Source organism: Simochromis diagramma, unplaced genomic scaffold (assembly GCF_900408965.1).
Source record: "Simochromis diagramma unplaced genomic scaffold, fSimDia1.1 OVJJ01000159.1, whole genome shotgun sequence".
Lineage (NCBI taxonomy): Eukaryota > Metazoa > Chordata > Actinopteri > Cichliformes > Cichlidae > Simochromis > Simochromis diagramma.
The window spans coordinates 4560966-4588735 of record NW_024387197.1 but is presented as its reverse complement, the minus strand read 5'-3'; the positions used below and the strand labels follow the sequence as shown (position 1 = coordinate 4588735).

Below are 27770 nucleotides of genomic sequence, written 5' to 3'. Positions count from 1 at the left end.
TACGATAGAGCAGTTGCTGTGGCTCCTGTGCATGCCTGCCTGTGTCTTATGCATGGAAAGTGTGTTGGTGTCTGCAGTAGAGCTGCTTGGTGACTTTGGTCTGTGGCTTTAGGAAAACATTAGGCTATTTTTGACACAGTGCAAACTTCTAACGTTACATTTGTTCACACAGTGCGTTCACACTTCTTGTATTTTGGGAAATAGTGCTCTGTTGTCCTCGTTTTCTCTGCTTGTCCCTTATTATTTTAATATTAGCCAGGTGACTGACCACCCCAACTAATGAGTTTGAAGCTAAGACTAAACTTAACAGGTTACGTTTAAATAATCAAACAAATGAAGTTAATCTTAAAGTGACGGAGGCTGAGTAAAGGTAAATTTAGCCCACAGTGCAAAGTGTTGCTGCTGACAGTTGAATGTTTCTTGTAGAGTGCTCCTTTTTAATGGTTGGAAAAATACACCATTCAGAAGTTAGCATTAAGTTACAATAAAAATATTACTTCTGAATGAATCTTAAGCTTTTATCCTTAACCTGGAGTTATTGCCGTCTCTGGAAACTGTTCTTAGATCAAGTATTTTGTTTCACACAGCTTTCTTCATACCTCTTTATGTGCCCATTTGTTTATAAAGTTAAGTTTCAGTTCTGAACTTCCCACATGCAGATACTCTTAAGGCCTTGATGGTCTTTGTTGCAAAAGTTGCAAGCTCACTGGATGCCTTAAAACAATGGGTCACTTCATTTTGACCTAACAGAGTTGACAAATGGCAAATTCGAGGGGCTTTGAATAACAGGCTCATACAGCTCTGTTATTGTTAGCAGCGAAGTAATTTTGCAGTGGCCTTGGTTAACTACAATATATCACTTTACGATACTGAGGTACATACAAGTACTGAGGTAGAGGTCAATTAGTAAAAACAACAAAACAAAGTAACAATACCAAGTACTGCAGTTAAGGATTCTTGAATTTTAATTGACCACATTACTGTTCTTCCTCTTTCCCTCGCAGTATCTCTGTGGGTGCTGCCCACTCCTGAGCGCCCACAGAAGCATTGTCACTTATTTCAAAATAGCTAAAAAACACAGGTTTCTCTCACTGACATATATTTCTGCTTATTTTGTTACATGATGGCACAAAGGTAGAGCGGTAATTTTCCCAGTACTGCTCTATGAGATAAATGCTAAATAATTAAATAGGTGTGTATGCTGTGTGCCTTAGTGGTAATTATTAGTGCTGATTAGATACGTTTTATTGATGAAATCATTCATGAATTAATCCCAGAGAATAAAAAAGAAACATTTGCTATTCTACGTCAAATATAAGGACAAAACTAGCCTAGGTAGTGTTTTCCCTGGAAACGTTAAGTAAAAGTATAACAGAACCGCTAAACACTTTAGTTAACCTTGTAACTCTTAAGGAGTTGTACAGTAATGATACAGAATAAAGCTGAAAAATATCTTCTAATCTCTTTCTATCAGGCTTCAAGCTTTTAACCACTTGCTTAAAACCTTTTCCGCCACAATAATTATCTCCATCTACTCTTCTAGTGCTTTTGTAGTGGCTCCCCCTGTAGTTACTAAATTGTCATTGGAGGCTGACATGGTGCTCTCACTATCAGACATGCTTGGCCTGCTGTCATTGCTGTGCTGTGCTTCTTCTACCACTCCTACCAATGCAGTAGCAGTTAGTGCAACCTTTCAGTCTACTGTAGTTTATCGTTTACCAGGCCTGCTGCGCTAATCATGCTGAAGGTTATGAAAACTTAAAGTTGAATGTATATTTTACCCTTCACACTATGTCATAAAGCAAGGCAACTCAAAATAGATTCTTTTACAATTTAATTTATCTCCACATGAGCTTTAAAGGTGTTGGCTCGTGGTTTTATACAGTGAGTGAGCTAATTTCTTGTTGTTAATCACTTGCAGGTGTATCCTTAGACTGCTAAGAAGCTTCGGCTTGATGTGTCATTTCAAACGTATTGCTGGTGTGATTTTTTTTTTTCTTGCCTTTTCAGGCCCAACAGGCATAATTTGAAGAAAAAAAATCTGGATCTGTATTGATTTGTTAGCCTGACATTTGTGCAGTTTAGCACATGCAACACATAGGCAAAGTACCTAATGTGCCGCTCTGTCTCTAACAGGTAAATTAAAGGTATTTTGAGCATCAGGGAAAAAAAGAATCCTTCAAAACTTCTCTTCATCTTTCTTAAATCCTGTCGTCAGCTGAGGAGGACAGCATGAGTGCAGCATTGTGTTCCTGTTATTAACTTAGTAGTTTCCCCTCTCTTTTTTCCTCCTCTTTTACCTTGGCCACTCATTTTGGCTTCGGCTCAGAGTGACAGACTGTAGTAAAGTGTGAAAAACAGTGAATGTGTGTGTGGGTAATCGCGCCTCGTGCCTGGCTGTGCCGTTTCTTCCTGGGCCAGCCAAGCCTGTCTAGACTGTAGTCCAGAATTCCTCCCGCAGTAGATGCTGCGGCTTGCTGGTCGACATCCAGAACGATATAACATCCAAGTCCAGCGCAGACCCAAAACACCAGAATGTATTTCACATGTTAGTTGGCTTCCTTCTAGTTTTCCCAGACAGAAAGTGTTGAAACTTGCTTGTAATTTTATAACATTTTCTGCTGAGTTGAAGAACAGCATTAATGAACCTGGAGGGAATAAATGAAAGCTCTGATGAAGTTGAGGAAAGTCAAAGACAAGTCATAGAATATTTCATGGAGGCCACAGTGGACCTGCTGCTCCTCTTTCATTATCCCTGATATTCCCTCTTTGTGTTGTTTCTATCTAATGTTTATTACACAGCACTGTATCAACCTTGATATCATCATTTCTGTCACATATCACAATATCTCGCCGCCGCTCTCGCTCCTTTGACCCTCGATGCAGGCCAAGCTGACAAGAATGTGTCTCCATGGCAACTGTTACTAAGCTCACAGTTGCTTAGACGCAGGGTTTGTGCACCGGGGAGAAGTGCTGATGCCAGGGAGAATCTGTTTACTCACGCCAACAGAGCTTACACCTCAATAAAAACTGGAATAGTTTTATTATAGCAGCCTGCCTCCGGTGTCGATAGGAGCCTGCTTATTTACAGCGTTTACGCTGTGGGCTTGGTGAAAAGGAAACAGAGGCTGTGTGTATGTGTGTGTTGTTGTAAGTGGTGTTGAGAGTGGAGGGGGTTACACAATAAGACTAAGGCTGGAAAACAAGACCTAGTTTTGAATTGGAAATATTTCCAGTAAAAGAACGGGAATGCAAGTGTTTTGTGATTCTAGCTTTTAATTAATGCAATTTTGAGCCAGTACTGGACCCCCCAGTATGCTTGCATGCATGCTGTTTATAAATGGCTGCTTGTTCAAAACAGACAAATGATTAAGTATATACAACGAATGATTGTTATCTGAATCCTGGCGAGCGTGGCTGCATTGTGGAATTGCGGCTTGGAAGAGTCTCCTGGACCTGATGGTGGATGCTTGAGATTCCACTTCAGCGTGTTTCAGAAGCTTTCCAGAAGTGGCTCTCCACTAGGTTTGGCTAAAATAACACACCGACAGAAGTGAAGGCAAGCTGCAGAGGGTTAATGAGGAATTCAGAGATAGGCAGGGTATGGCCTATCCACTCAGGTTTAATACTAAAATGAAATTATTTCACACCAGGAATAATCGATTAGAGGTTTAAATAGTAGAAATGGTATAACTTCCTACGGTTCAGTCTCGTCACGTGGATGATTACATAGCTTACCGAAAATCTAGGAAACCTATAGATGGGATAATATTCACACTTCCACATTAACATTTCCTCTAATGACAAGATAAAATTCAGAAATACAAAGGACGCCAATTTAATAATTTATTAACAAAAATAAGAGACTTGTTTCAAGATTATATTCAAATATCAAGTCAGTGGAAAAAACATGCAAGTAATAAATCGAAATGCAAGTATGAGAAACAGTCTGAGTTTTCCATTTCAGAGGATGATTGGCAGACTGTGTCTGATGCAGTTGACCTCCACCAGCTCAGGTGCTTGGAGAGGATTCTGCTGGCAGAACCTATAAAGATATTTTATAACCCCCATGTTAAAGTATGCACACACAGGTGAAACGACTGGTTTGTGTTGGCAGAAGTGTGGAGAACAGCTGGCAGACCACTATCATATATTTTGGAGTTGCACAGTCATCTTGCCCAGCTGGTGGGAGAAAATAAGGGCACTACCGACTATATTGGGAAGAGAGGTGGACTTTTTGGTTCAACTGTGTAACACTGTGAGCAATCTACTTATACATGTATATTCTACTTAAATACTTCTACATGTAAATGTTTGAAAAGTGAATGCCCAACTAAGAATAACTTGGTTACAATAGTGAGTAACATCCAAGACATGGAGGGAATTGCTTCTTTGTGGACTGATCCATTCTAAAAATTTGGAAGAAAATTTATGCATTATGACGTTCTACATTTGAAATGCTCTGGTACAACACCACGTTTACACAAGGTTATACAATATTCACCAACTATAAGAAATAAAAGCCTTTGATCCGCTTATCTGAACTTAGTGATCACCTTGATCCTGTGATAAAACATTTCTACCCACAGCTGCTTTTTGAATGATATGAATCAAAAGCATTGGCCTTTGCAGGATTCTTAACCCAACACAATAGATTTTGGAACTGCAAGTTAGATAGCACTCTAAATCGCTGTCACCAAGACAAAAATCGAGGAAATATATCTGATCTTCCAGTCAATCAATGCAAAAGCGTATCGCAGCTTTTCTGCCAGCATGTGGTGACTGCCTCAAAGGGTCTGATTTTGTTACTTGAGAGCATTTTATTGTTGATGATATATGAATGTTGTTTTTAAAAGAAAAAGCAAAAGTAGCCATATTTTTCTGCAACTTGGACTCTGCTCATGTGATTTTTCTATGGCAACAGAAAAGAAATCAGCATTCTGGAAAGTCCTGCTTTGCTGAATGTCAGCTGAAGCAGTGCGACAAATAAGCCAGTCACTGCATTACAGTCAACCCTGCCATCCTAAATAATTTAGAAAAAATGACGAGATTGATTGATAGGGTGTGTTTTTGGCACCTTAAATCTTGCTACAAATTTTGCTTACAGGCTCAGGCATTACGAAAAGAATCTCAACAAGGATTAGATACGAAGCTCAATCCATACACTGAATCAGAAATACGATCAGCACTGATAAACCTGACAGATACCAGAGCTGAGGATACACATATGGTCCCAAATGCTTCTGCTGACCTTGCAGGGCGATAGCAAAGGTCAGCCAAGTCTTCATCCATCTCCATCAGTGCTGCTCCACTCTTTTCCTGCTCTATTGTCCTCCGATGACCACATGACTCTTAAGCGACCTTCACACCCACAATTCATCTGATAAAGCAGACACACAATATACACACTGACGGGCTGATGGAGTCTGTGCAGACTGAAAGACGGGACAGACCTCTGAAAGCACACCCGCTCGTTCTCTCAGTTTCTAACGGTAAAATATGACACGCCGAGGTCTAGAAAAAAATACATTTTCGGAATTCTGAAATTGTCAGATAATTGGAGTACGCAAGGCCGTACGATGAGCTAAAAACTTTTAAGAATGAAGCGTTCTCATAAGGGCACTGACCCATTGTGGTGTCCTTTTTATTTTTGCAGAACCACTGCACGCTCAGAAGCAACAGTGTCCTAAAAACATGTCTTTCTGCTTAATAATAGAAGACCTTGTGTTTTTGAAGAACTACATGTTTTCAGTGACTGCACTTGATCATCAAAAAGAAAAGAAAATGGTCTTGTTTTTCCAAATTATATAACGTTATTCCATTGTTGTATTATTTTACTCTGGTATTTTTTTACTGCGTTCTACAGTATCACCGTCCAAACACGACAATCAACTCAGCTTTGGCATAGTGAGTGCCTATAATTCTGAGCGTGTTGACATTTAAATACACTGCTCAAAAAAAATAAAGCAACACTTTTTAATCAGAGTACAGCATCAAGTCAATGAAACCTGTGGGATATTGATGTGGTCGGTTAAATAGCAGAGGGGGTTGTTAATCACTTTCAGCTGCTTTGGTGTTAATGAAATTAACAACAGGTCCGCTAGACAGGCAACAATGAAACAACCCCCAAAACAGGAATGGTTTTACAGGTGGAGTTCACTGATATTTTCCACTCTTCATCTTTCCTGACTGTTTTTTCTCTAGTTTTGAAGTGGCTAGTGTCAGTGTCACTACTGGCAACATGAGGTGATACCTGGACCATGCAGAGGTTGCACAGGTAGTCCAACTTCCGCAGGATGGCGCAACAATGCATGCCATTGCCAGAAGGTTTGTTGTGTCTTCCGGCACTTTTTCAGGACCATCGAGTGTATGCCAGGAGACAGGCAGCAGAGCTGCACAGGGCCGTAGAAGGTCCTCAACCCATCAGCAGGACAGGGATCTGCTCCTTTGTGCGAGGAGGAACAGGATGAGCACTACCAGAACTACAAAACAACCTGACTAGATGATATGACCAGGAACATGTCTGACATAGTCAGGACATAGAAACTACTGAGACCATTTTGAGTTGCTGCGATGAAATTTCAACAAAATAGATTAGTCAACAAAATAGATTAGTCTGCCACATAATTTAAAAAAAGGTGTCTTTGAATTCAGCCCTCGGTAGGTTGGTAATTTTCATTTCCATCAAACAGGGGTTTTTGTTCCTGACACATGACCCAGTCTAGATATTTTCGGCATGATCTTTTTCCATAGAGATCTCATGTGTTTTTAAAGTGTTGCTTGAATTTATTTGAGCTGTGTATACAAGTAACGGTTATATTACACTGGATAGAAATCATTTAGATTCTTAGGAGGTTCTCACCACCGCTGGTGTCCTGTCCATTCCAGGACTGCAACATTCCAAGAGAATGTTGTAACATGCTGGGGTTTCTTTGGAAGTGGGTTCAGTTTTCTCTAACAGTAACAAAAACACCCACGATGTGACAGCTGTTCCCTCTAGTTCCTCTATTACAGAACAAAGGTACAAAAGGATTGAGAATGGGAACGGATGAGGGAGGTAAAGTTAGAAGAAGGGATTAGTGGCAGACAAACAAAACCTGGTTTACTAGATCTCAAGTCATGCATTTAAATTCATCCAGTAGTTGCAGACCATCAGTCTGCACTCAGGTCATAAAATGACCAACTAACCAGCTGTTGGCTTGGGTAAAAACCCAATAAAATTATATGTTTGCTGCCACATTGCTATTAGGATTGGTAGAATGATGTCTGTTGCCTGAATTTTACTGCAGCTGCATTATCTTCCGACTCCATCTGATGCCACCAGATATGCTGTTGTACATATCCAAAGCATCCTCATGCGTCAAGCATCTATGATGCTGAAGGTCAAATTTTTCACAGAAGCCACATCAAAGAGAATAAAACGAATAAGGAGGACAGGAAGTTGGAGGAAATAATCAATAACAGACCAGGCTAAATCCGGGTGTGATGTGATCGTGCCGGATGGAGAGGCAGCGTCACAGATCCACACCGGGCGTATTCATGGATACAGGTGCTAGTTGTTAAAGCAATGCATGTCAGTTTTCCAGATATACAGATATGAGTGAGTAAATGTCACAGCAAGCAAAGTTATGAGTAATGCCAATGGCAGGCAGTCAAACCTGGCCTAACATATTTCTGTGGTTCCCACATAAAAAGAAAGTTTTTGTAAAGCAGTAACAGTTTGTAAAAGGCAGGACTGCTCGATAATCACTAGTACATATAGACCATAAATAGCACAGCGCCACATGACCTGTCCATAAAGAGACAACAGCAGCTTTCTTCACTGTCTCTACTGACAGATGTACCATCTATAAACCTCCAACAGGACAACTGTTCCCTCAAAGACTGCTGGAAATGAAACAGCTGACAATAAATCCTCGTGTCTGTCTGTTCCCCAAATTCACTTCTGTCAAATAAATCCAAGGTGAGCGCGCCACTAGATTTGTGTACAGGGGAAATGACACCTCTTTTTTTTTAATACATGGAGACGAATGGGGTTAAGTAGAGATTGTCGAGCCTTTCTGCACTGTCTCCAACCAGGGATTAGTTAACAGTTTGTACACTGCAGGGTGATTCAGTAGACAAATGGTAGCTTTACCTAAATACACACATCAAAAACATGCCTGGGATTAAAGTGCATGGGTGTTTTCACTTGTAAATTAATCATTTTTGAGCAGAGAAGCATCTCCTGATGCAGTTTTTTTTATGCTCAGTTCAAAGAAAGACCCAAACGCAGGACACCTGCAAACTAAAGCCAATCTTTATTTAAAATGTGCTTTTTGCAGCACATTGCAGAGACTGATGGAAGAAACAAATAAAACAAGGCAAGAAGGAGTCTGGGTAGACAGACAAAGACCATAACTGCCAGCTAAGGGGAGCACTAGACTACACGGAGACCTGAGTTCACTAAATTCGTTGAACGCAGGTAAATGATTAACAAAATACAAGAGAGAAAAAAGCAGAAACCCCAAATGGCTCCACAGTGTTTGCAGTTTAAAATGAACCGTTCAGCACTGTAGCAGCGGTAGACCTCATACATGTTTCAGTCCCCACGGCACAAAAAAGAGGCGCAGTTCTGCTTACCTCGGCAATGCTGCCACTCTTCCAAAGGCCTAACTGGGGGTCAGCTAATGGGATTATGTGAGTTGGAAGCCCTCATAAATGAAGTCCCCGGTGAGGAGCGGGGAGTCCCTGCTATCCCTTAACCCTCTTTAAATCCTTTCCCTTTCACAGTCAGACAGGCACACGAAGACTGCACCAGCTCTGCTGCCGTGCTTGTAGGAGCTGTGCTCAAGGCGCTGGGTGACGCCCGCCCCCCCCTCCTCCCCCCGTACCAAAAAAAAGAAATTTATGTTAATAATTTTTTTAAAAGATTATTCCTAAAGCTGTCTAGCTTTATTGCATTGTACATCTGAGGCAGACAGAGAGGATGGAGGCCGTGGGTCACATGGAAACTCTAAAAATCACACGGCTGGGGAAGACTGATATGGGTTTACATGGCACTTTTATTGAACAGTGAGACATCTGGCTGTAATTGTCATCCTCTCTGTATGCTTGTTATATTCACTTCTTTAGGACTATTAAAAACACTTTCACTGCCTTCGGTGCTTTTCCTCTTCCCTTTCCTAATTTTTGTGAAAGTATAAATAGTAGTTATAGGAGTACTGTTTATAATTAGAGCAGGCTCTCAGTGGATAATTGTACTGTGATTTAGTATCCTTACTGCTTTATTGGTATTTCACACTGGATGCCAGCCAGAGTCAATGAGATGGGATTCTGGAGACTGTAGTGTCATATTTTGAAATGGATAATTTTATAATTACTTTTAGCACAAACTATTGACTTGTGATTATTCCAATTTAAAAAAAACAAACCTATTGGTCAAATTTTCATTCACTTCCTCAGGCAAATCTTCGTCTATGCACGCCTCCTAAGCTTGATGTGTGTTACTTTGTTTCTGTAGAAATGTGAGCTCAGACGGGGCAGAGGCTCGGCGCAGACTGAGGGAATGTGAGGGATTGGTGGACGCTTTGCTGCACGCTCTTCAGTCAGCTGTAGGGAAGAAGGACATGGACAACAAGGTGAGACAACATCCGGGTCATCCACTATCATGGATTCAGAATGAGCTCAGTCTAATAGCAGGTTGTTGCTGTAGTGTTCTTATGAATTTATGCTGTTCAGTATTCCTGTGATGAATGTAGCTGGTAATTTTCCTGTCTTTGTTTCACAGTCTGTGGAGAATTGTGTTTGTATTATGAGGAATCTGTCCTATCACGTACACAAAGAGGTGCCGGGGGCCGAAAAGTACCAGGACCCGTCGGCGCTACAAGCCCCAGGTTCAGCGGGACCACAAAGGAAGAAGAAAGACGATGCTGGCTGCTTCGGAGGCAAGAAGGCCAAAGGTGAGAGGGAGGATGAACAGAGGAGATGAAAACACTGTAACCAAACAATCACAGCTATCCAGTTCGTAGAAGATACAGATGCATGGATGATCTAACTCTCAATACAAATGTGTGCAAATAAAGGAGTTACTCACAGCGACACAACAGCTCTTAATGCATGTGTTGCTTCAGAGGTCTTAATCAGTGTTCTCCTGTGACTGTTATCTAAATGATGCCGTTATCGCCCAGCTGTACAACAGTAATGGCCGCCATTAATCAGTCAGCCAATGAGATGTGACTACCAGCCAGTGACCCCTGACTTCTAATGGCTCTTTGGAGAACCACATTAGTTTAGGGTTCAGGACAACACAATGCTTAACGTGTACAGAGATTAATAAAGAAGCCAGTTAACCGCTCGGATGCTTTCCGACGTGTAAACACACGTGCAAAGTGAATGATTACAGCCTTCAGACTGTACAGCAGTAGGCTAAGTTTGGCCTCTTCTTCCGTTTAGTGTTGCATTTGTTTTAAAATATGACATGATAATCAGCACGCACTCGTGCTTTGTTTTGGCTAATAGACAGCCTGATTGTTGGCTCTTACTTCAATCTCTTTGAGTACTTTTCTCCCCCTCCCACGCAGTGATTTTAATTTAGCACCGCAAATGCTGCTGCAGTCTCTGCTGTTTTATGTGTATTTCACCTGCCTTCTTAAAGCTGATACTTAATGTTTTTTAAAATCTTTCCCTTTTCCTTTTTTTTTTATTCTTTTCTCTCTTTCTTGCTTGCTAACCTATCTAAAAACCCCTTTCTCATTTTTCTTTATATCCGACACTTTTCTCTGTCTTTTACTGCCCTCCACACACCTTAAAATCTATCCCCATGGGTCCCAGAGACCATCTATGAACTGCTAATGGCTTGCTATCTATACAAAGCACCGTTTCCTTTCTTTAGTCTTTCTCTCTTTATTTAGCTTATTTGTCAGTTTTCTTTTCTCTTTCACCTTTCCTATTCAGTAACAGATGACTCCTTTTTCTGATAAAAACTGTTCTCATGTATTACACAGCCTCGTGACACACACACACACACACACAGCACACTCCTATTTCACCATGGCTCTTCTCTCTTCTCCCTGCTTTGTTTTTTGGCATTGCTGCTGCTTCCTTGGCTAACTATAGAGGAATGGTTTAATCAAGGTGAGTGCCCCCCTCTTCAACCTTTCTCATTTTAGCTCTCTCCTCGTCTCCATCCTCTCCCTGTCTTCCCCCACCTCTTCCTCTTCCTCCTCCTCCACCTCCTCGTTCTTTCCCCCTGGCTGTAGAATATAGTTAGAAGTAGTTTTGGGTGTCCTCCAGAAACCTGAGAAAGTTCCAAGGACTTAAGAAAATCGGGGGTTTCATTCATTCCACACACATTCCCTTACCATACCTACCGACCGTAGCTCTGAGCATTATAGACTTCCACCTGTCCCAAACTCCTCAGTTTGTTAGAATTAGTTGGTTGGGTTTTTTTTGTCAGTCCTCTAAGAAAGGTGAAAGGTAAAACGAGTGCTAAAACCGGTAAGTCAACAACAAATCTGTCTTTGTAGTGTTCTTAAGTGGAGCTTGACTAATCCAGCGAACCAGAGATGCTGAAATGGAAATTTGCACATCTATCCCCAAATTGAACTTTGGTGTGAATTCTTTTAGACTCCAGATAAAATGAATCCTGACAGCTTTGAAGAACACCGCTAACAGTATCCAACTGGAACTCTTCACCCCTTTCTAGTACACTTAAGCATAAATGTCAAGCTCTGCTGCACACTCAGTTTTTTTATGCATTTGTTTGATCGTTTGTGATTTGAAACTTCTGAGGATGTCAATAATTAAAGCTAAAAAATACTTTATTAAAGCTGCCTGGATCGTGCGCTACAGTTTTCTATTATCTGGAACATTTAAGTGTGCAAAAAATATAGAGGTAAATGATTCTTTACGGATTTGAATGTTTGGGCTTTTTGGGTCTTGCAGACTTTTTTTTTTATGCTTTCAGACAGCAGTGCTGGTTCTTTGTTTGCTGTGGTGGCAGCGAGGGAAAATTCTGACACCATGGCTACTAGCTTCCCATCTTACCAGCATCTTGTTTTGCAACACTAAAGCCTCATTCAGACATGGATTTCTGTGAATCTGACGCCTGGCTTCATGTCATTTTTTCATACAAATCGAGCATTTTCACTGTTTACAATCCTGCAGACATCTCTCTCTTAGCCTGTGTGCAAGGAGCATGCAAAGCCACACACAGACCCCGTGACAACTGCATTTACATTTCACTGGAGTCAAAGCTGGCCAAGCTTTTTCCATGTGTAGTAAAAGTCATGTGACCTTTCACGCTTGGATGAAGCCATGATGTCACTTTTTCTTGTTTAGCCAATGAAATAAAAACCATCTTTACCTGAACAACAGCATAAAGTCACTTTAACAGAATGATGACTTGACTTGAAATGTGAAACACTTTATAAAAGGCCAAGCTTGAAATATAGAAATAAAATTTTCCATTGACTTACATTTAAAATATTTTTTATAAACTTTTCTTTAAATAAATCATATATAACTATTTGGAGGAGACAACTAACACTAACTTTATTTGTTAAAAAAAAAAATCCTCTATCCTTGAACCTGGATTTAGACAACTGATGTAGATTATTTCCTGAAGGGAAGCAGTTAGCTTAGGAGTGTTTGTACATATCATGTTGCTACATCTCTGTACTGTGTGTACATTTAAACACTTGTGCGTTATTTGTTTTTTGAGATGCATTTTCTGCCCCTATGGTCCAAAGATTTTGACATCATCCTCAGCATAACCCTGGGGTCTCTTTTCAATATCCAGTTGTCTGACACTGACGTCCTCGTTTCCTTCCTCTCCTCCAGGCAGAAAAAACGGTGAGAATGACAAAAGCTACGACACATTGGATCTGCCTAAGCGCACAGAGCCATCAAAAGGTAGGCCTTTGTGAGCAAAACATTTTAACGCTAAATCTATACAGAACATCTCATCTAGTGAGTGAGTGGTTGGGTTGGGTGGGGGCAAGTCGTTTCTGTGGTGGTCAACAAGAGTGTGGGAGGCCTTTGAGTGAGAAAGAGGCTCTCGGCTAGCTGGCTGTTGAGCTAGCTTTGTTTGATGGTTTTGTGCCTCCAGTGGGACGGTTGATTGTTTGCAGCTTGTGAGAGCATCAATTCTGTAAGCCCTTTTTTTTGTTAAATGCTGTGACAATGCACTGAGGCACAACAGGCAATAAACAGCCTCTGACTGTATACGGAGGCTGAAAATCATCTTTTGTTAAATATGTTGAATTGCTCTGTGCTCAAAGTTGTTTCTGACAGTGCACCTTAGGAGTGGATGGACAGCATCTTTTTTTACATCATGTATGTTCAGTATGGGTGCTGTTGTTATAGCAACGTGGCTCAAGTCTCACGATGTCATTTGTGTGTGACACAGCATGAGGTGATGGTAAGCCGATGGATGCACCTTGTTGTTGGACCACGGTGCAGGTTTGTGTCTAACCATCTCATTTGTTGCCGGGTTGCAAAAATGGTGGGTTTGATTCTTGTGAAGGTGTCGCTCATGACTCATCCAGTGGCGTCATACCTTGGTCAATCAGTGGAATACAGTCTGACGTCATATTTTCAGCTCAACTGAGCAAACGTAGGATGCTAAAAAAGTACCTGGTACCAGGTACTTCCACCTAGGAACCAATGTTGATGAGTACCTCATAGAAATGGCGCTTTACTGATCATCTGGCAACCACAGGTCATGAAGGAAACATGTGTATTCCCTATCCAGTTGTAGGTGGTGGCAGTTGCTCTGAAACTGATTGCTAAAGCATCAGTCAACAAGCCTACAGACCACACTGTGATCCCCTGGCAACTGCTGGTTGCATTCCAGGACTGGTTTGGCAAGTGGTTTCTGAAGGTTGCTGTTAGTCTCTTGTGTGAAACTGGGGTTCAGGAAGTCACCAACCAGTGTCAAGTCTTGTGTGAGTGAAGTCTAAAGCTCACAAATTTAAACAGTAAACACATGTGTAGCAGCTCTGCCAGGTAATTTGATAAAAAAAAAAAATCTTGGCTCTGACCAGTAACTTCCCAGAGTTTTTTCTGGTTCTGGTTTTAAAAAAACAAAAACACTTAGGTCCTCTTGAACGTTTCAGTTTTCAAGTTTTTTTTTTTTAAAAGCTTTTATTGTTTGTGCCATCACGATATAATGACTTAATTAGCAACTGCTGAGGTGCTGACCATCTCCCTGCAACGTTAATCATATTAATCATTCATGATAAGCCACATTGTTTACAGCAAACCTTCTGCTAATACAGTTGCCAAGTATTTACACAGTGGAAAAGTAACAAGCTGGCATATCATAACTTCCTGATTTAGGTTGACTACGTTCAAAAGATTAGGAAAGTCGACCCTACCCTTACCCAAAGGATTTATTATCATAATAACTAGAAGCCACATTGTTTCCACCCTGGAGTATTGTAGAAAATGTTTGTCAGCAACACACAAAGCTTGAGTATGAGATGTCTTTAGCTGTTGCTTGAGAACTTGAGTCAGTGTGGTTACTGGGAAAACATGGTTGTTTGAGGCCTTAATTTCAGTCTGTGAATCCACAAACTGATTATTATTTATTGATCATAGTCAAATATTAAAAGACTCTTATTCTCTCTTCTCTGTTGTCTAATGCATTGTACAAACAGACATGATGTTAGGTAACATTGCAGGGGGCATCATTCCCAGATTTGACATGTGGTTCATGCAGTAGAGTGTGTGTGTGTGTGTGCGTGTGCGTGTGTGTGTGTGTGTGTGTGTGTGTGCGCGCGCACGCGTGCAGGCATAGCAATTAGCCTGCAGTACAAACCTCATCGAGTTAGGAGAAAGATGTATATTTGCTCATGTGTATGTCAGTACAGTACATTACTCTGCAGTAAAGTGTCCGTGGTGTCTGTGGAATTCGCATGCCCTTGTTAAACACCCCTGTGTGGTATTAACACATCAGCACCTTCATTACCAACCACTTAACTTACTGCAGGAACCTTTGGAGGGACCAGCATGTAGGTTTGTGGAAATTGATTTATTCCCTTGAAAGTCACCGCTCTGCAGCTGTACTTTCTCAGAGTTCAGCAACTTTGGGTGTGGGGCTTGCTGTGCTGATTGGCTGACATTTCACCCTGTCTATCTCTGCCACCTCACAGACAATTCTGGTAAAAAGCTTGCAAAAATTCACCACAGTTGTGTGTATCTTTGGCAAGTTTCCTCTGCCAAAGTGGTTGTATCCTCCAGAGTGCCGTCTCGCTGCTCAGATTTACCTGTCACAACATCGGCAGATTACTTTATCTAATGTACTCCGATGCTTGAACAGTGAAAATGCAGACAACCATTGTTCTCAAGGCACCTTTTAGTTACATTAAAAAGTTTTTGTAAGTAGAAGCTTTGGGTACTTTGGATAGAAATGTGGCTAATGTCTAGTGGCAGGCACTCAAAGTCCATATCACTTCCTGATTGACTGTTAATTAGCCACATTAACACGTCAAAGTGGGCCCTCGTTAAACTAGATCACAATTAATTGCTGTGCTTTTCCAAGTTAAGCAGATTTTGCCTTTTTTTAAATTGCCCCTAAAGTAAAGGAAAGTAGATGAGCTACAAGGATAATAATTAATATTTTCCACTGGCTGGGTTTTCATGGGTAAAAGCCAAGCTGCCACACTGCAGCTGAGGATCTATAGCAGCTAGGCTGGTGCTGCGATTGCATTACACAGTGTGGAAACAACTCCCGTCAGAGTTTAGACTCCAGAGAAAGCAATTATCGTTATAGGCCTAAATGTCATGCACAGCTGAGATGAGTGTATGGGTTCGTGTTGTAGAGAGCGGCCCCGGCATTTTCTTGCTCGCAGACAGACAAATCATATTTGACATTTATTAGCTCAACACACAGCAGAATAACAACAGTGAGATGCATGGATAATAAGCTTAATCACCAGAGCAAAACCCACAATGTCTTTTAAAGCACATTTATCACTTTTTCTTCACTGGGAAACATCAGGGATGGACGCGCTTGCTACTGAAAGACTGTAAAAGTCCTCTGGGTAACTTGTTTGTTTTTTCTGTGAAAATGTGTATTTGTGTGATTGGGGCACATACTCCACTACCCACCTCCTCCACCACCACCATCACATCCGCTGGTCACCTGGGGGGCGTTTGCAATGAGGGAGCGAGAGCAGCTCCCAAGGCTGAGGGAGATATGGGAGATTACATGTGTATCCCAGTCCTGATCTGATGTCAGGCAGGGAGAGGTCAATGCAGGGAGCATGCTGGACCTGGCAGTGGGCAATGATTAATCTTGTTTATGTGTGGATGTGTGCATGTGTGTGTATGCTGGAAAAAGAAGAAAAGAGGAGACAAGAGAGCAAGGGCTCTGTGGGCATTTTATTTTGACAGCGGTTGTGATTAGAGGGCTGTCTGATGCGTGTTTTGAGACAACTTTTTAAAGATACTAAAAGCTTCAGATGTCAATAAGTAACACAACATGCCCGACACTGACTAATAGCAGTTAAATACTGTACTTTGTGTGTCCGCTAAGTTGTTGCTGGGCAGTCGGAGTACATCAGGTTTTTCCAAAATTGTTCTGTGAAAGCAGATGGCCGATATAACAGAGACCTGAGCTACGAAGCAGGATTTGAGCTTAACTATGTAACTTTAGGATTATTATGAAGACGGTTCACTTCTTACCAGGGTATATTACCATGATAACGTACGGTGTAGACCTAGCCTGTGTGGGAGCAGGTTATTTTTCAGATTATGGATCAATAAGCCGATATCACAGTCCAATGATAATTTGAATCTCTGAAAAATAGCCCTCTGATCTGTGTGCACAGATACTATAAGGGTCTGTAGTTTTTCAGTAGCATCTAAAGGCTGTTAAACACCACCAGGGCTGAAAGGATGAAAACTATAACTGTCTGACATTAAAACAATAATTTAACAAAAACTCGTTTGTGAACTTTTATAAGATTGAATGGTTTAGTTTCTTGAAAACAAAAGTGAAAAGTTGTGTAATACCTGTAGGAAGTTTGTCCACTGCAAAAGTCCAAGGCTGTAGTTCCAGCATTGGTGTCATTTGACTACAACTTTATGTACTGTGAGCACTGGAAGAGAAATAATGTAGTTCAGGGATTAGAAATAGCTGCTGTGTAAAGTATGGCTTATAAAATAATGTTATATAAATGTCAGCATGACTGAAGGTCGGAGTTATTTATCCCGTCATTAGAGAAGTCCAAAGTTACTGGGGAGGGGAGCTGTAACAAAAGTGATTAAGAATTGTGAAAAGACCCTTTCCATTAAAGAGCCTGTGAGTGTGGCAGCCCCTGAGATGTTGAAACATTTTCCCAGCAGTTAATTGAAACCACAGCTTTTACCCTTAGATTGGAAAAAGGTCAGGAGAGGAGAAGGAGGTGGGAGAACGGAAAAGATGTGAAAGGGTTTATGCAGTTAACTTATAGATCAATTCTAAAGCATTAAAAGGTTTATGATCAGCCGACTCCTTAGCACCAAGTCCGTGTGATGTCCTGTTGTGCCGATTTGCAGCTGTGTGAGAATAGCACATGTGTGCTGCATACGAGCAAGGACGACTGTTCCAATAATAATGTTCCAATTTGGTTTTTCCAACATATGTGAAAGTGGCTTAAGAGTGGTGAGGGGGAAAAACCTGAATGGAATCTTGTTTCTTCCTGGTTTCTTCCAGCCTGAATAAAATATTGAAAGGACAGAGAAACAGTTGTTAGCTTTCCTTTGAGGAAACACTGTATCTAATTAATTAGACCTTACATTTGGTACAGTCTTTATATGTTTCCCTTTATCTGTGCTCTTATGCTTTACTGTCAGAGTACTCTCATGATGCAGGAGGGTGGAAAGCGCCTCACACAGCTGAGGATATATTTGTGTTTTCAGTGAGCCAGAGCATCCAAAGTGTGCGAGTACAAGAGTTCAGATCATAGCCAAACCAGGACTAAGAGCGTTTTACCTTGAGACATAAAAAAAACAAGCTTCAGCCTTTAAAAATCAACCAACTGCTCGCTCAGCTAATAAAAGATTTTTTTTTTCCCCAAGTGAATTAAGATAACTTTATTTGTGGCCTGCAGTAAAATCATTCTTACACATGCCTCCGACCACAAATGCATATATTATCAGTGGGATCAGATTGCAGAATGGAAAAGCTTTAAACTCAATGTCATTATGGGCACTTTAAGATGAAGACTGTGTACTTACAGCAGTCATGGGCGGAGTCCCAAAGATCCCATACTTGCCAGTGCATGTCAGAGAACAAACCAAACCTTAGTCCTAGCACTAATACGCCCAGAGGGTCAATCAGCCCCTCAGAGAAACTCAGGCGAGTCTTCTCCAATCACGACATCCCAGTGTTTTTGAGACCCAGCCAAGACTCGGCTGTACATCTGCATCTAAAGGTCAAAGGTCACTCTTTCAAGGATGCCAATATTCACATTTTGGACAGAGAAGACAGATGGTTTGAAAGAGGAGTGAAAGAAGCCATCTATGGCCACTGTGAATGACCATATTTGAACAGAGGGCGGGGCTTACGACACCAACCGTCTGCCATCTATAATCCAGATTCGAGATCCCTTCCCAGACGCCTTAACGCCCACTCACATCTTGGGTCATTTGTTCTCAATAAGTCACATGATAGAGTGTGGAAAGCTGTCAAACCTTGGCTGACTATGACCCACACCCGTTTTCACACCTTGGCTCGTGTGATCAGGGAGAGGAACAAAAGGGGGTCCATGACCCTCTTTGGCTACGTCCACACGAATGTGTTTTCATTTGAAAACGCATCGTTTTCTCTCCGTTTTGGCTTCCCATCCACACTGAGAGAGCACACACTGTTTTACCTGAAGGAAAACGCAGCGTTTTGAAAACGCTCTGGAAAACTAATACATTTGAAGATGGTGCTTTTGCGTCGCAGTGTGGACAGCGAAAACTGAGACTTTTGAAAACGATGACACATTTTAGTCATGTGATGCAGTCATGTGACCAATTAAACAAAGATAGCGGAGGGCATTATACAGCAGTTGTTTTGTTTGCTTTGACAGCCCTATTAAAGATTAATCAGTCTGTACATGCTTCACGTAGCTTTTCTTCAAATTCTTTAACTCTCACTCACTTTTTGCACTTTGTACTTTTGTGTTACTCGCAGCAACAACTCCACCTCATTGTCAGTCCATTTAAAAAAACTCGGTGCTTTTCCTCAACATTTTGCCGCAACGTTTCAAAGAGCCGGAAAGTAAATAAACAGCAGACAGAAATGAGGCAGGCCGAATCTTCTTGCGTTTCACGCATGCGCAGTACTGGAACGTAAGCGTTTTCGGCCATTTCAATGTGGACGCACAACTCTGTGAAAACGACCGAAAATGCTAGTGTGGACGCGGAGTGTTTTCAAACGAGAACGCCGTTTTCAAATCTATCCGGGCTAGTGTGGACGTAGCCTTTGAGTCCAATAGGACTCTCCGCCAATTGCTCTTAGACCCGAAGAAGCTTGTTGGATGAGAGGTGAAACGTCTTCCAGAAACTTAAAGAAGTCCACACGTCTTTCTTTCCAAGCTCCTTAGACCAGCGTTTTCTATTGAAGCGACGATTCCCATGAATAATATAGAGACTTCCATCTAGCCAGATCGTCTTCCATTTTCTTTAAAAGTGCAATGTAGTTTAGTTTATTTAATTATGCAACCCTAGGAGAAACATTAATACCTAAATATTAATATTGCATGTTCTCCCCGTGTTTGCGTGGGTTCTCTCCGGGTACTCCGGCTTCCTCCCACTGTCCAAAGACATGCACTTAATGGGGATAGGTTAATTGGTTAATCCAAATTGCCCATAGGTGTGAATGTGCGAGTGAATATGAGTGCGAATGGTTGTCTCTGTGTGTTGGCCCTGCGACAGACTAGCGACCTGTCCAGGGTGTACCCCACCTCTCACCCTATGACAGCTGGGATAGGCTCCAGCGCCCCCCGCGACCCTGAAAAGGATAAGCGGACGCGAATGGATGGATGGATATTTAATGTTTCCAGATTGCAATAGGGTAGAAGAAGAATTATGGAATGAGCAATTAATCAGAAGAGCTGCAGATTTTAACCAGTTCATCAAATAATCTTAAACTCTTAAGAAAGAGTTTATTAGTGTAATTACCTCAGAGGGAGTGTTTTGTGAATGCTGGAGAAAGCCTCTTAATTATTCTTTCTTTTTACCATCCCTGTTTTTATAGTGCAGACAGAGTTGTAAAATGTGGGCACTCTGCTAATGATTAAATATTAATTAGATTAAACTGATATACTGAAGTGAGTGAAAATATCATTACTTTTGTATGCACTTGGCCATATACTACTAAATTAAAAAAAAAAAAATGACCCGAGCAGGGTCTCCACCAGCAGTTTGACTGGCAGTGGGGCATTTTAACATTGCCCTCAATTAATTTGGCACCAGTACCCTTCTGTAACGCTAATTGTGAGCCACACATGGAACAACAGAGCTTTGGTTTAGGTGCATCTCTGCACTCACCATGGGTGACAAGTGAGACAGAAAAAGATGTCAAGGTGTTTATATATAAGAGCGAGAGAGCAATGAGAAGCAGTTAACGCTGTTCCCAAAAACCTTCTAGCCTGTTATAGTCACTAATTAGTAGAGATAAGTGGACAGATATCAGCTCTCTAACATTTGCTTTGTTGTTTTGTCCTTTTTAAAGTGTCTTTGTGGGTTTTTCAAGCTGTTTTAGCCCAAGCGGACCTTGGCTAATAACACCAGGGCAGAAACTCTGCAATCATTGCGACTTATGAAAAGACCGAGATCATTCTTTCTGCAGAAAAATGATCAATAGTTAAAACCCTAATACCCTTTTACTGCTACACTACTTGTATGTTTTCATATGAGGAAATGGTTGGAAACTTGGTGGATGTGTTTGATGTGTCAGTGCTTATTCCCACCATGATGAATCTTTTTGGTAATCTGTGTCTAATTTCAAGTGAAGCTTTTTGATCCAAACTGCTTTAAGTATAGCTAATTAGTCATATCTTGACAATAAGGGCAATGTGACGGAGCAATAAAGACATTGGGTTTGAAAAGCTTCAGCGCTTTCCATGTCTGCCCTTTTGCGCTCTCCATTTCTCTTTCCACCTCCAGTACTAATTCTCATTTGTCTTGCTCTCTGCCACTTTGGTGCTCTCTCCATCCATGAGAGATTTATTGCACTCCTCTCGTCGCGCAAACCCACAACCCTCGTCTCTCAACCAGCAGTTGAGAAAACACCCGCGTTTACAAAGACGACAACTGTGTAACATGCATCACTGTTTTTTTGTTGTTGTTGTTTTGTTTTTTTTGTTTTTCTAGCAAGCCAAGCATTTAATTTGCGGAGAAGTCTTAGCATTGACAAACAACACTAGTGTGAGCTGTTATTTATTGTATTCTGTAACCCACTTTGATATCAACCCACTGGGGATCTCGATGTGTAGTGTAATGAACACCGACTGTTTTGCTGTCGGAGTCATCTCTGTCTCTGATGCGTCTTAGCTCTTGATGTCGGAAAAGTCAGGGGCTCAATTGAGTTAGAGAAAATAGAGCTCCACTTTGATTGTTTGTCTCTGGTGTTGTCACCTCACATGGAGGAGAAATATTTCACTTAATGGCTCTGTGGCAAGAATCTGATTCTTTTAATCCTCCCTGCTATATCTCTCTTTATGGCTTCAAGTGGTGGAGGAAAAGGAAAAAAACAGCCACTTGCCCAAAGGCTTGATGAACATCCTGCCTCAGCAGGGAAATGTGATAAAGCAGATCCATTTTTCAAAATAAGGAATCTTTGCGTCATTACCCTGCTGGCAAGTCTACTTCAGATAAACACAATTCTAGTCAGGAGGAAAAGTTTAGCCTACAATAAACACCTCACCATCTCCCAAATTCCGAGCAGTGGTACCAAGTAGAAGCTCTCTATTTTCATGCCTTTGGAATTTAACACCTCCATAACGAATGCTGACTCCTGGCCTCGCTGTCTTCATGCTAGTCCGCAACCAGCTGACTGCAGTGAATCACTTGCCCCTTTGTTAATCACAAAAACGCACCACTCGCTTGTTCCAATTGCCACCCTGCTCCATCTCCTCTCCTGGCGCTACATTTTGCTGCCAGGTGAGACCTCTAATAGTGATGGCTACGTCACGACCATCTAATCCAGACATGCAGATGGCAAACAAAGCGTGTATATAAGCATATAATGCTTGCACAGACACATGGCCGATGCGCATTCACACATACTTTCTCACCCTCAGCTTCTTGGCTGTCTTGACACATAGCATCCACTCCGCACAGTGTTGGTTCCAGACTGTCTGGCACCTTGTATCACTCTCTGTCTCTCTGTAGCCGCTGTCGTTGCATTTCTCTTGGCATTACACCTTCCTTGTGCCAAATTCACAATGTGTTGTGTGTCCTTATTATAGTGGATGCAGCCATGTCCAGAGGAAGGTCTACCCTGCTCTAAGAAAAGGACGATTGACTCAGATCGGTTTTATATTTCTGTTCCCTTGCTGTCACAACAGTCAGATGAGACAAAACTAAATTGGATGCAAACAAACAAAACCCCAAAACAGATATTATAACACAGGAGACTTTATATTTACATGGAGTATAACTAAACAAACGAATCCTGGAACCAAACTTAGTCATAATCATGCTCTTCAAGCATTTTCTTTTAAACTGTGTCTATCACTAACAAAAAATTGTGGCAACAAGAGATAAGTGATGCCTTTACATAAAGACACAGATCGTACTACCCGTTTACACTTTGTATGTCTATAGGTGATTAAATAGCTGTAAGAGCAAAAAGACAGGCAAGAAGCATTTGAGACAGAAATCAGACACATTGTATCCTAATGTTAAAAGGTGTAAAACTTTCCCCCGTTCCTGGTTTGATAAGTAATATCTGTTGGTAAGAGCCCTGTGAAAGTATATGCTGGGAAGTATTTCCCTATGGCACATTACAGTGACATGATTCTCCCCGTGAGGTTATGGAGTTTTGTATTGTGTTATGTGATCCTTGCAACCACTAAATTAGATGACACCAATGCCAACTTTGGGCTTTTGTTACATTGTATCCTTCCCACGTGCTTTTGTTAACAGTGTAATTGCCGGTAAGTTAGCTGAACTATATTTTAGACAATAACAAACAGCTTCATATATCACAATCATTAGACCCTGCCATGATTTCCATTGAGTGAGAAAAAGCAGTGTGCAACACCCAGTGAGGGTTCTCTCTTTAAGGTTCTGGCATAGGTAATAGTGAGTAGTTAATGTTTGTTTTTGTTTAATGGAACTTTCTGTGTATTTAGATGCCAACAGATTTGTGATTTTCACCAATTTGTTGCAGTTAATTGTTGTATTCTCACAAACAGATTGCATGTAATTGGCAATTTCATCCCATTAAGCCAAACTGACAGCAGACTGATACCAGACAGACTCCATCTTATTGGCTTTTTATTATCACCCTGACAATGGAAACAGCAGTTTCATTTATAAGGCACGTGCATAAAGTCACTTAAACTTAAAGTCAACAAGCTTAACGCAGAAGATAAACCCAAAAAAACTGTGGAGGTGCAGAATGTCTTAAGACTATGAAAACCTGTATCCTCAGAACCTGTTAGAGGTGCCAGACCTTAACTGCTGAATAACTTCTTCTACACTGAAATTTTTTGGGAGATTGAGGATTGGCTAATTTTAATGACACACCAAAGTCACTTTCCAATTCAATTTTATTTCAGTTCAATATAATTTTATTTATATAGCACCAAATCACAGCAACAGTGATCTCAAGGCACTTTATATTGTAAGGTAGACCCTAAAATAATGCATACAGAGAAAAACCCAACAATCATATGACCCCCTATGAGCAAGCTCTTTGGCGACAGTGGGAAGGAAAAACTCCCTTTTAACAGGAAGAAACCTCCAGCAGAACCAGGCTCTGAGACTGTGAGAATGGCAACTGATTGCAAGTAGTTGGCCTCTGTGTTCAGAGTAGCCATTTCAAACCACGCTTGCAATAATTCTGGTTGTGCCACGAGTATTTTCCCGAGTGTGACTGTAGCAGAACTAGTCTAATATAACATTTAAATGTAATTGATTTAGAATGGAGAAATCCCTTCCCATCCTTCTTCCACTGATTCTTGCTCGAAGAAGTCAGTCCACAATACTTCCAGACAGGGGCAGATGTATTCCTTCTTATTTAGAAGTTGCTTTTGTTCCTTTGTTTTGTCACCATCTTTCACAGCTCACTGAGCTCAGCTGCTTTTTCCACCAGTAGAGACTGCCCTCTACTGGTGTGAGCTATGCTATAATACATTGCCTAAATACAATATTTATGAGTACTATATCAGTTAATGAGAAAGCATTTAATACCATTGAAAACTACTGTCTGGATCTGTAAATGACCTGGTATATTGTAATGCTATGATGGGTGATGGTGGAGGAGCATATCAGCCAAAGGTTTGTGGTGTTTGAGAGTTAAATTTATAGTGAAATTACCATTGTAATACCATAATTTGCTTGTATACCAACATATTAAAAAAGAAATATTATAAAAGCTTACCCAGATGCTAATGTTTTTTCCACACGCCCACTTCCCACCTTGCTGAGATTAAATCTGATTCCCTATCTGCCACACCAGCTGTTTGGAGTGTCATCCACTGAGCACACTCAGCCACCTACAGCTAACTTGACACTCCCTGTCTTCCAGTTTTGCCTTTGTTGCTGCTAATAAAACACACAGGAAAAAGGACTAATTATAAGAATAGCCAGCGGCTCCGAGCTGACATTTTGGCTACTGCGACTCCCGCTTCAACTACTCAGTGATGAAAAGGAGTGATAATAAGGCACGGAGTGAAAAACAAATGAGGGGAGCAAGAGGTTTATGTAAGTGGGACCACCGTGTGTTTTGTTGGAAATACAAAGAGGTTTGCATAATAATGCTATTCCTAGGAGAGCTCATAGAGAGTGACTGTGCTACACATCATTAGTGGAGTGAAGTCCTTGAAGATTATTATGTGTTTGTGTGTGTTCATGCATGGCAGCATTTATCCACCTGCGTTTGGCAGAGGACAGTGGGGCATCTCTAATTCCCAGCACTTCTCCAGTAGCAGTGCATTAACATAACAGCTCTAACTTTGTTTCCTATTCAAAAACCCTCAGTGCCCTCTGTCTCCTCCTACTGTGCTCTGTGAAACTCCAAAAAAGTGCCAGGAATTCACAGTAGCCGGCAACATCAGGCTCTTCAGATGATTAACCATGTCATTCTCCTCCCACATCTCCCCAAACCTGAGCAGTTGGAGTAAAGTGATAATTATGAGACAAGAATGGTTCCAGGAAAGTAGGAGGAAGCACTGTGAGATTTAGTTGCCAATTGGAGCCTTTGTTTGGCCCTGTTCGAGACACAAGAGTGCTGCTTCCTGTTTCTGTGAGAGACGCTTTAATCTAATTAAAAGCAGATTAATGGCGTACTGACTGGCTTCGCTGGAGCTACAACAGAGGCTTAGCGAAGAGAAAAAAGCGCCTCCCTTCAGAATTTGCCACTGTCCTGTTACCTGTTAAATATCGGCCGTAAACAATCCAGACTGTTGTAAACAGGAGCGCCTAAATGCACCCTAAGGACTGCTGTCTTCGTGTACAATTGAATGAGAGGGTCATGGGCACTGGCAGGCGTCCAATCAAACTGTCCCTCCAATGAGGTTTTACTTGCAGTCTGGCTTATGCCGTGCGTCAGGACGGCTCTATGTCTCAGATTACATTGTGGCATTTAAATGACGCTTTCATCAAACACGGCATAAAGATTTGTATTCTCCTTTCGAACAAGTAAACAGAAGAATAGAACGGGTCAAGGTCTCAGAGCTTTAACAATGTTCCTGGGCCTACATAACAGCCGTAAAAGAGAAGAGAAGAAGAAAGGGTAGTATAAGGGAAAGGTTTCTGTATAAAGCGAGAAGACTGAGCGCATAGAGGGCAACTTGAAAATCTTTTTGGTTTCTTAGCATTCATAGTCAGTGTGTTTGACTGGTCTATAATCAGGAGCATTTTGGATTTTAATGCGCGTGTGATTTGGTGATGGGCTCGTTTAAGCCGACGAGAGTAAATCATCTCATCCTCAGTGCCTTTCATTTGACTCTTATAAGCACACGCAAATCCTAATTCATACAGCTGTCCAAAAAGGGGAGAAAAAAACAGCAGCACTGCTTATTGACACACACAAATATACTGTCAAACTCTCCCTCCATCTTTCTCTGACACTCTCTCACACACACACACACACACACACACACACACACACACACACACACGAAGATACGCATGCACTTGCAAAGGACAATGCACCTCACACTTGAGCATAAGGTGATGTTAACTAATAAAGGTGGTGTTATCAGGGTGTTTCAGGAGAGAATATATTAGCTAAGAAAATTGACCACAGCATCATCTGTGCTTGGGTGAAGCTGAAAGGAGCGCTAAATGAGAGATGACTGCTGACATTAACCTATAGTGGAAATCCCTCCACCACCAAACACCATCGCAGCCATCATCATGCATTACAAACTCTGCTTTATTGTAAAGCGATTCCTCTACAATGAAGCAGTTTTTCTACTCTTGGCTCTGCGTGATGCCATTGAGAATAGATATGCTTTACATGGTCATCTCAGGCACATGGCCCTGGTCGTGAGGAAAGCAGCTCCATCAGTCTTTTGTTTTTAAGAAGCAGCCAATCAGAGGGAAGTTAGAAAGCAATGGTAGCTAAAAATGAGTATCAGCCAATATTAGCCAGAGACAATGACAGTGAAACATGATTATTTTTAAAAAGCGTTGTCATGCTATAACTACACATAACAAATATTTATGTTTCATGTTCTCATTAAATTTATTTCATTAAATCACCAAACACTGGTGTCGATGCTGGTCTTAAAATCCTATACTGGTCAGGCTATAAAAATGAGCTGAGGGTTTTGCACAAATGAGTCTTTTTGAACTGTGAATCATGCAGTTCTGCTCCATTGTCCAAGAATAAAAACATAGAGCTGGAAGAGGCATCAAATGTTTGTAAGTTGAATGAAAATGATCCGCATGCTCTCTATGTATTGGCATCAAATATTAACCGCTGTTATCGGCAGCTTTCAAGCAACAAAGATAGCCGCACCTCTAGTGTGTGTGTGTGTGTGTGTGTGTGTGTGTGTGTGTGTGTGTGTGTGTGTGTGTGTGTTTAAGCCTTATTACTTTCCTTCATCTGGACTGCGGGCTCAGGCCCTCACAGCCCACACACACACACCCACACCCCTTAGTCCATCTTCTTTAGTTCTCGGCCTCTATCTTCAGTCCTCGTTCCAGTCACTGCCATATCTCTATTAACCCCCCCACACTCTTCTCACACACACACACACACACACACACACACACACACACACACACACACACACACACACACACACACCAGCAGTCGACAGGATTATCTAGGCTTATTCCCGAAGGCTGGACACCCAAACTCCAAACCCCCACCCCAAACTGCAGAGCACATCATTTAGCTATTGCTGCAGTGCATCAGTTTTTCTTATTGTAGATTGTAAATGCCCCCCCTTCTCATCTTGATGCCCTGAAACGATCCATGCATCTCTGTGGACTATTTTCCAGACAGCTGTCCCATTCACCATGCAACATTCATAGCTCAGCTCCACTCAGTCACGATTTTTTGCTTGATCCAACCTTCTCCTCTTTGCTCCTTATACGTTTGCCCTTTCCTCTACCTCACCCACTAT

General features: G+C 41.4%; 1 protein-coding gene across 5 annotated transcripts in view; it reads left to right on the top strand.

The window, feature by feature from the left end:
• The window catches only part of arvcfb (ARVCF delta catenin family member b), a 241307-nt gene that overhangs the window by 186008 nt on the left and 27529 nt on the right, over positions 1 to 27770 (top strand). For 4 of the 5 annotated variants that reach the window (XM_040050177.1, XM_040050179.1, XM_040050180.1 and 1 more), the window contains exons 11-14: positions 9503 to 9620; positions 9770 to 9941; positions 11098 to 11115; positions 12823 to 12894. In XM_040050177.1, coding sequence (XP_039906111.1) covers positions 9503 to 9620; positions 9770 to 9941; positions 11098 to 11115; positions 12823 to 12894 — 380 coding nt within the window. The remainder of the gene's footprint in view (positions 1 to 9502; positions 9621 to 9769; positions 9942 to 11097; positions 11116 to 12822; positions 12895 to 27770) is intronic. The other variant, XM_040050178.1, reaches the window with a different exon arrangement.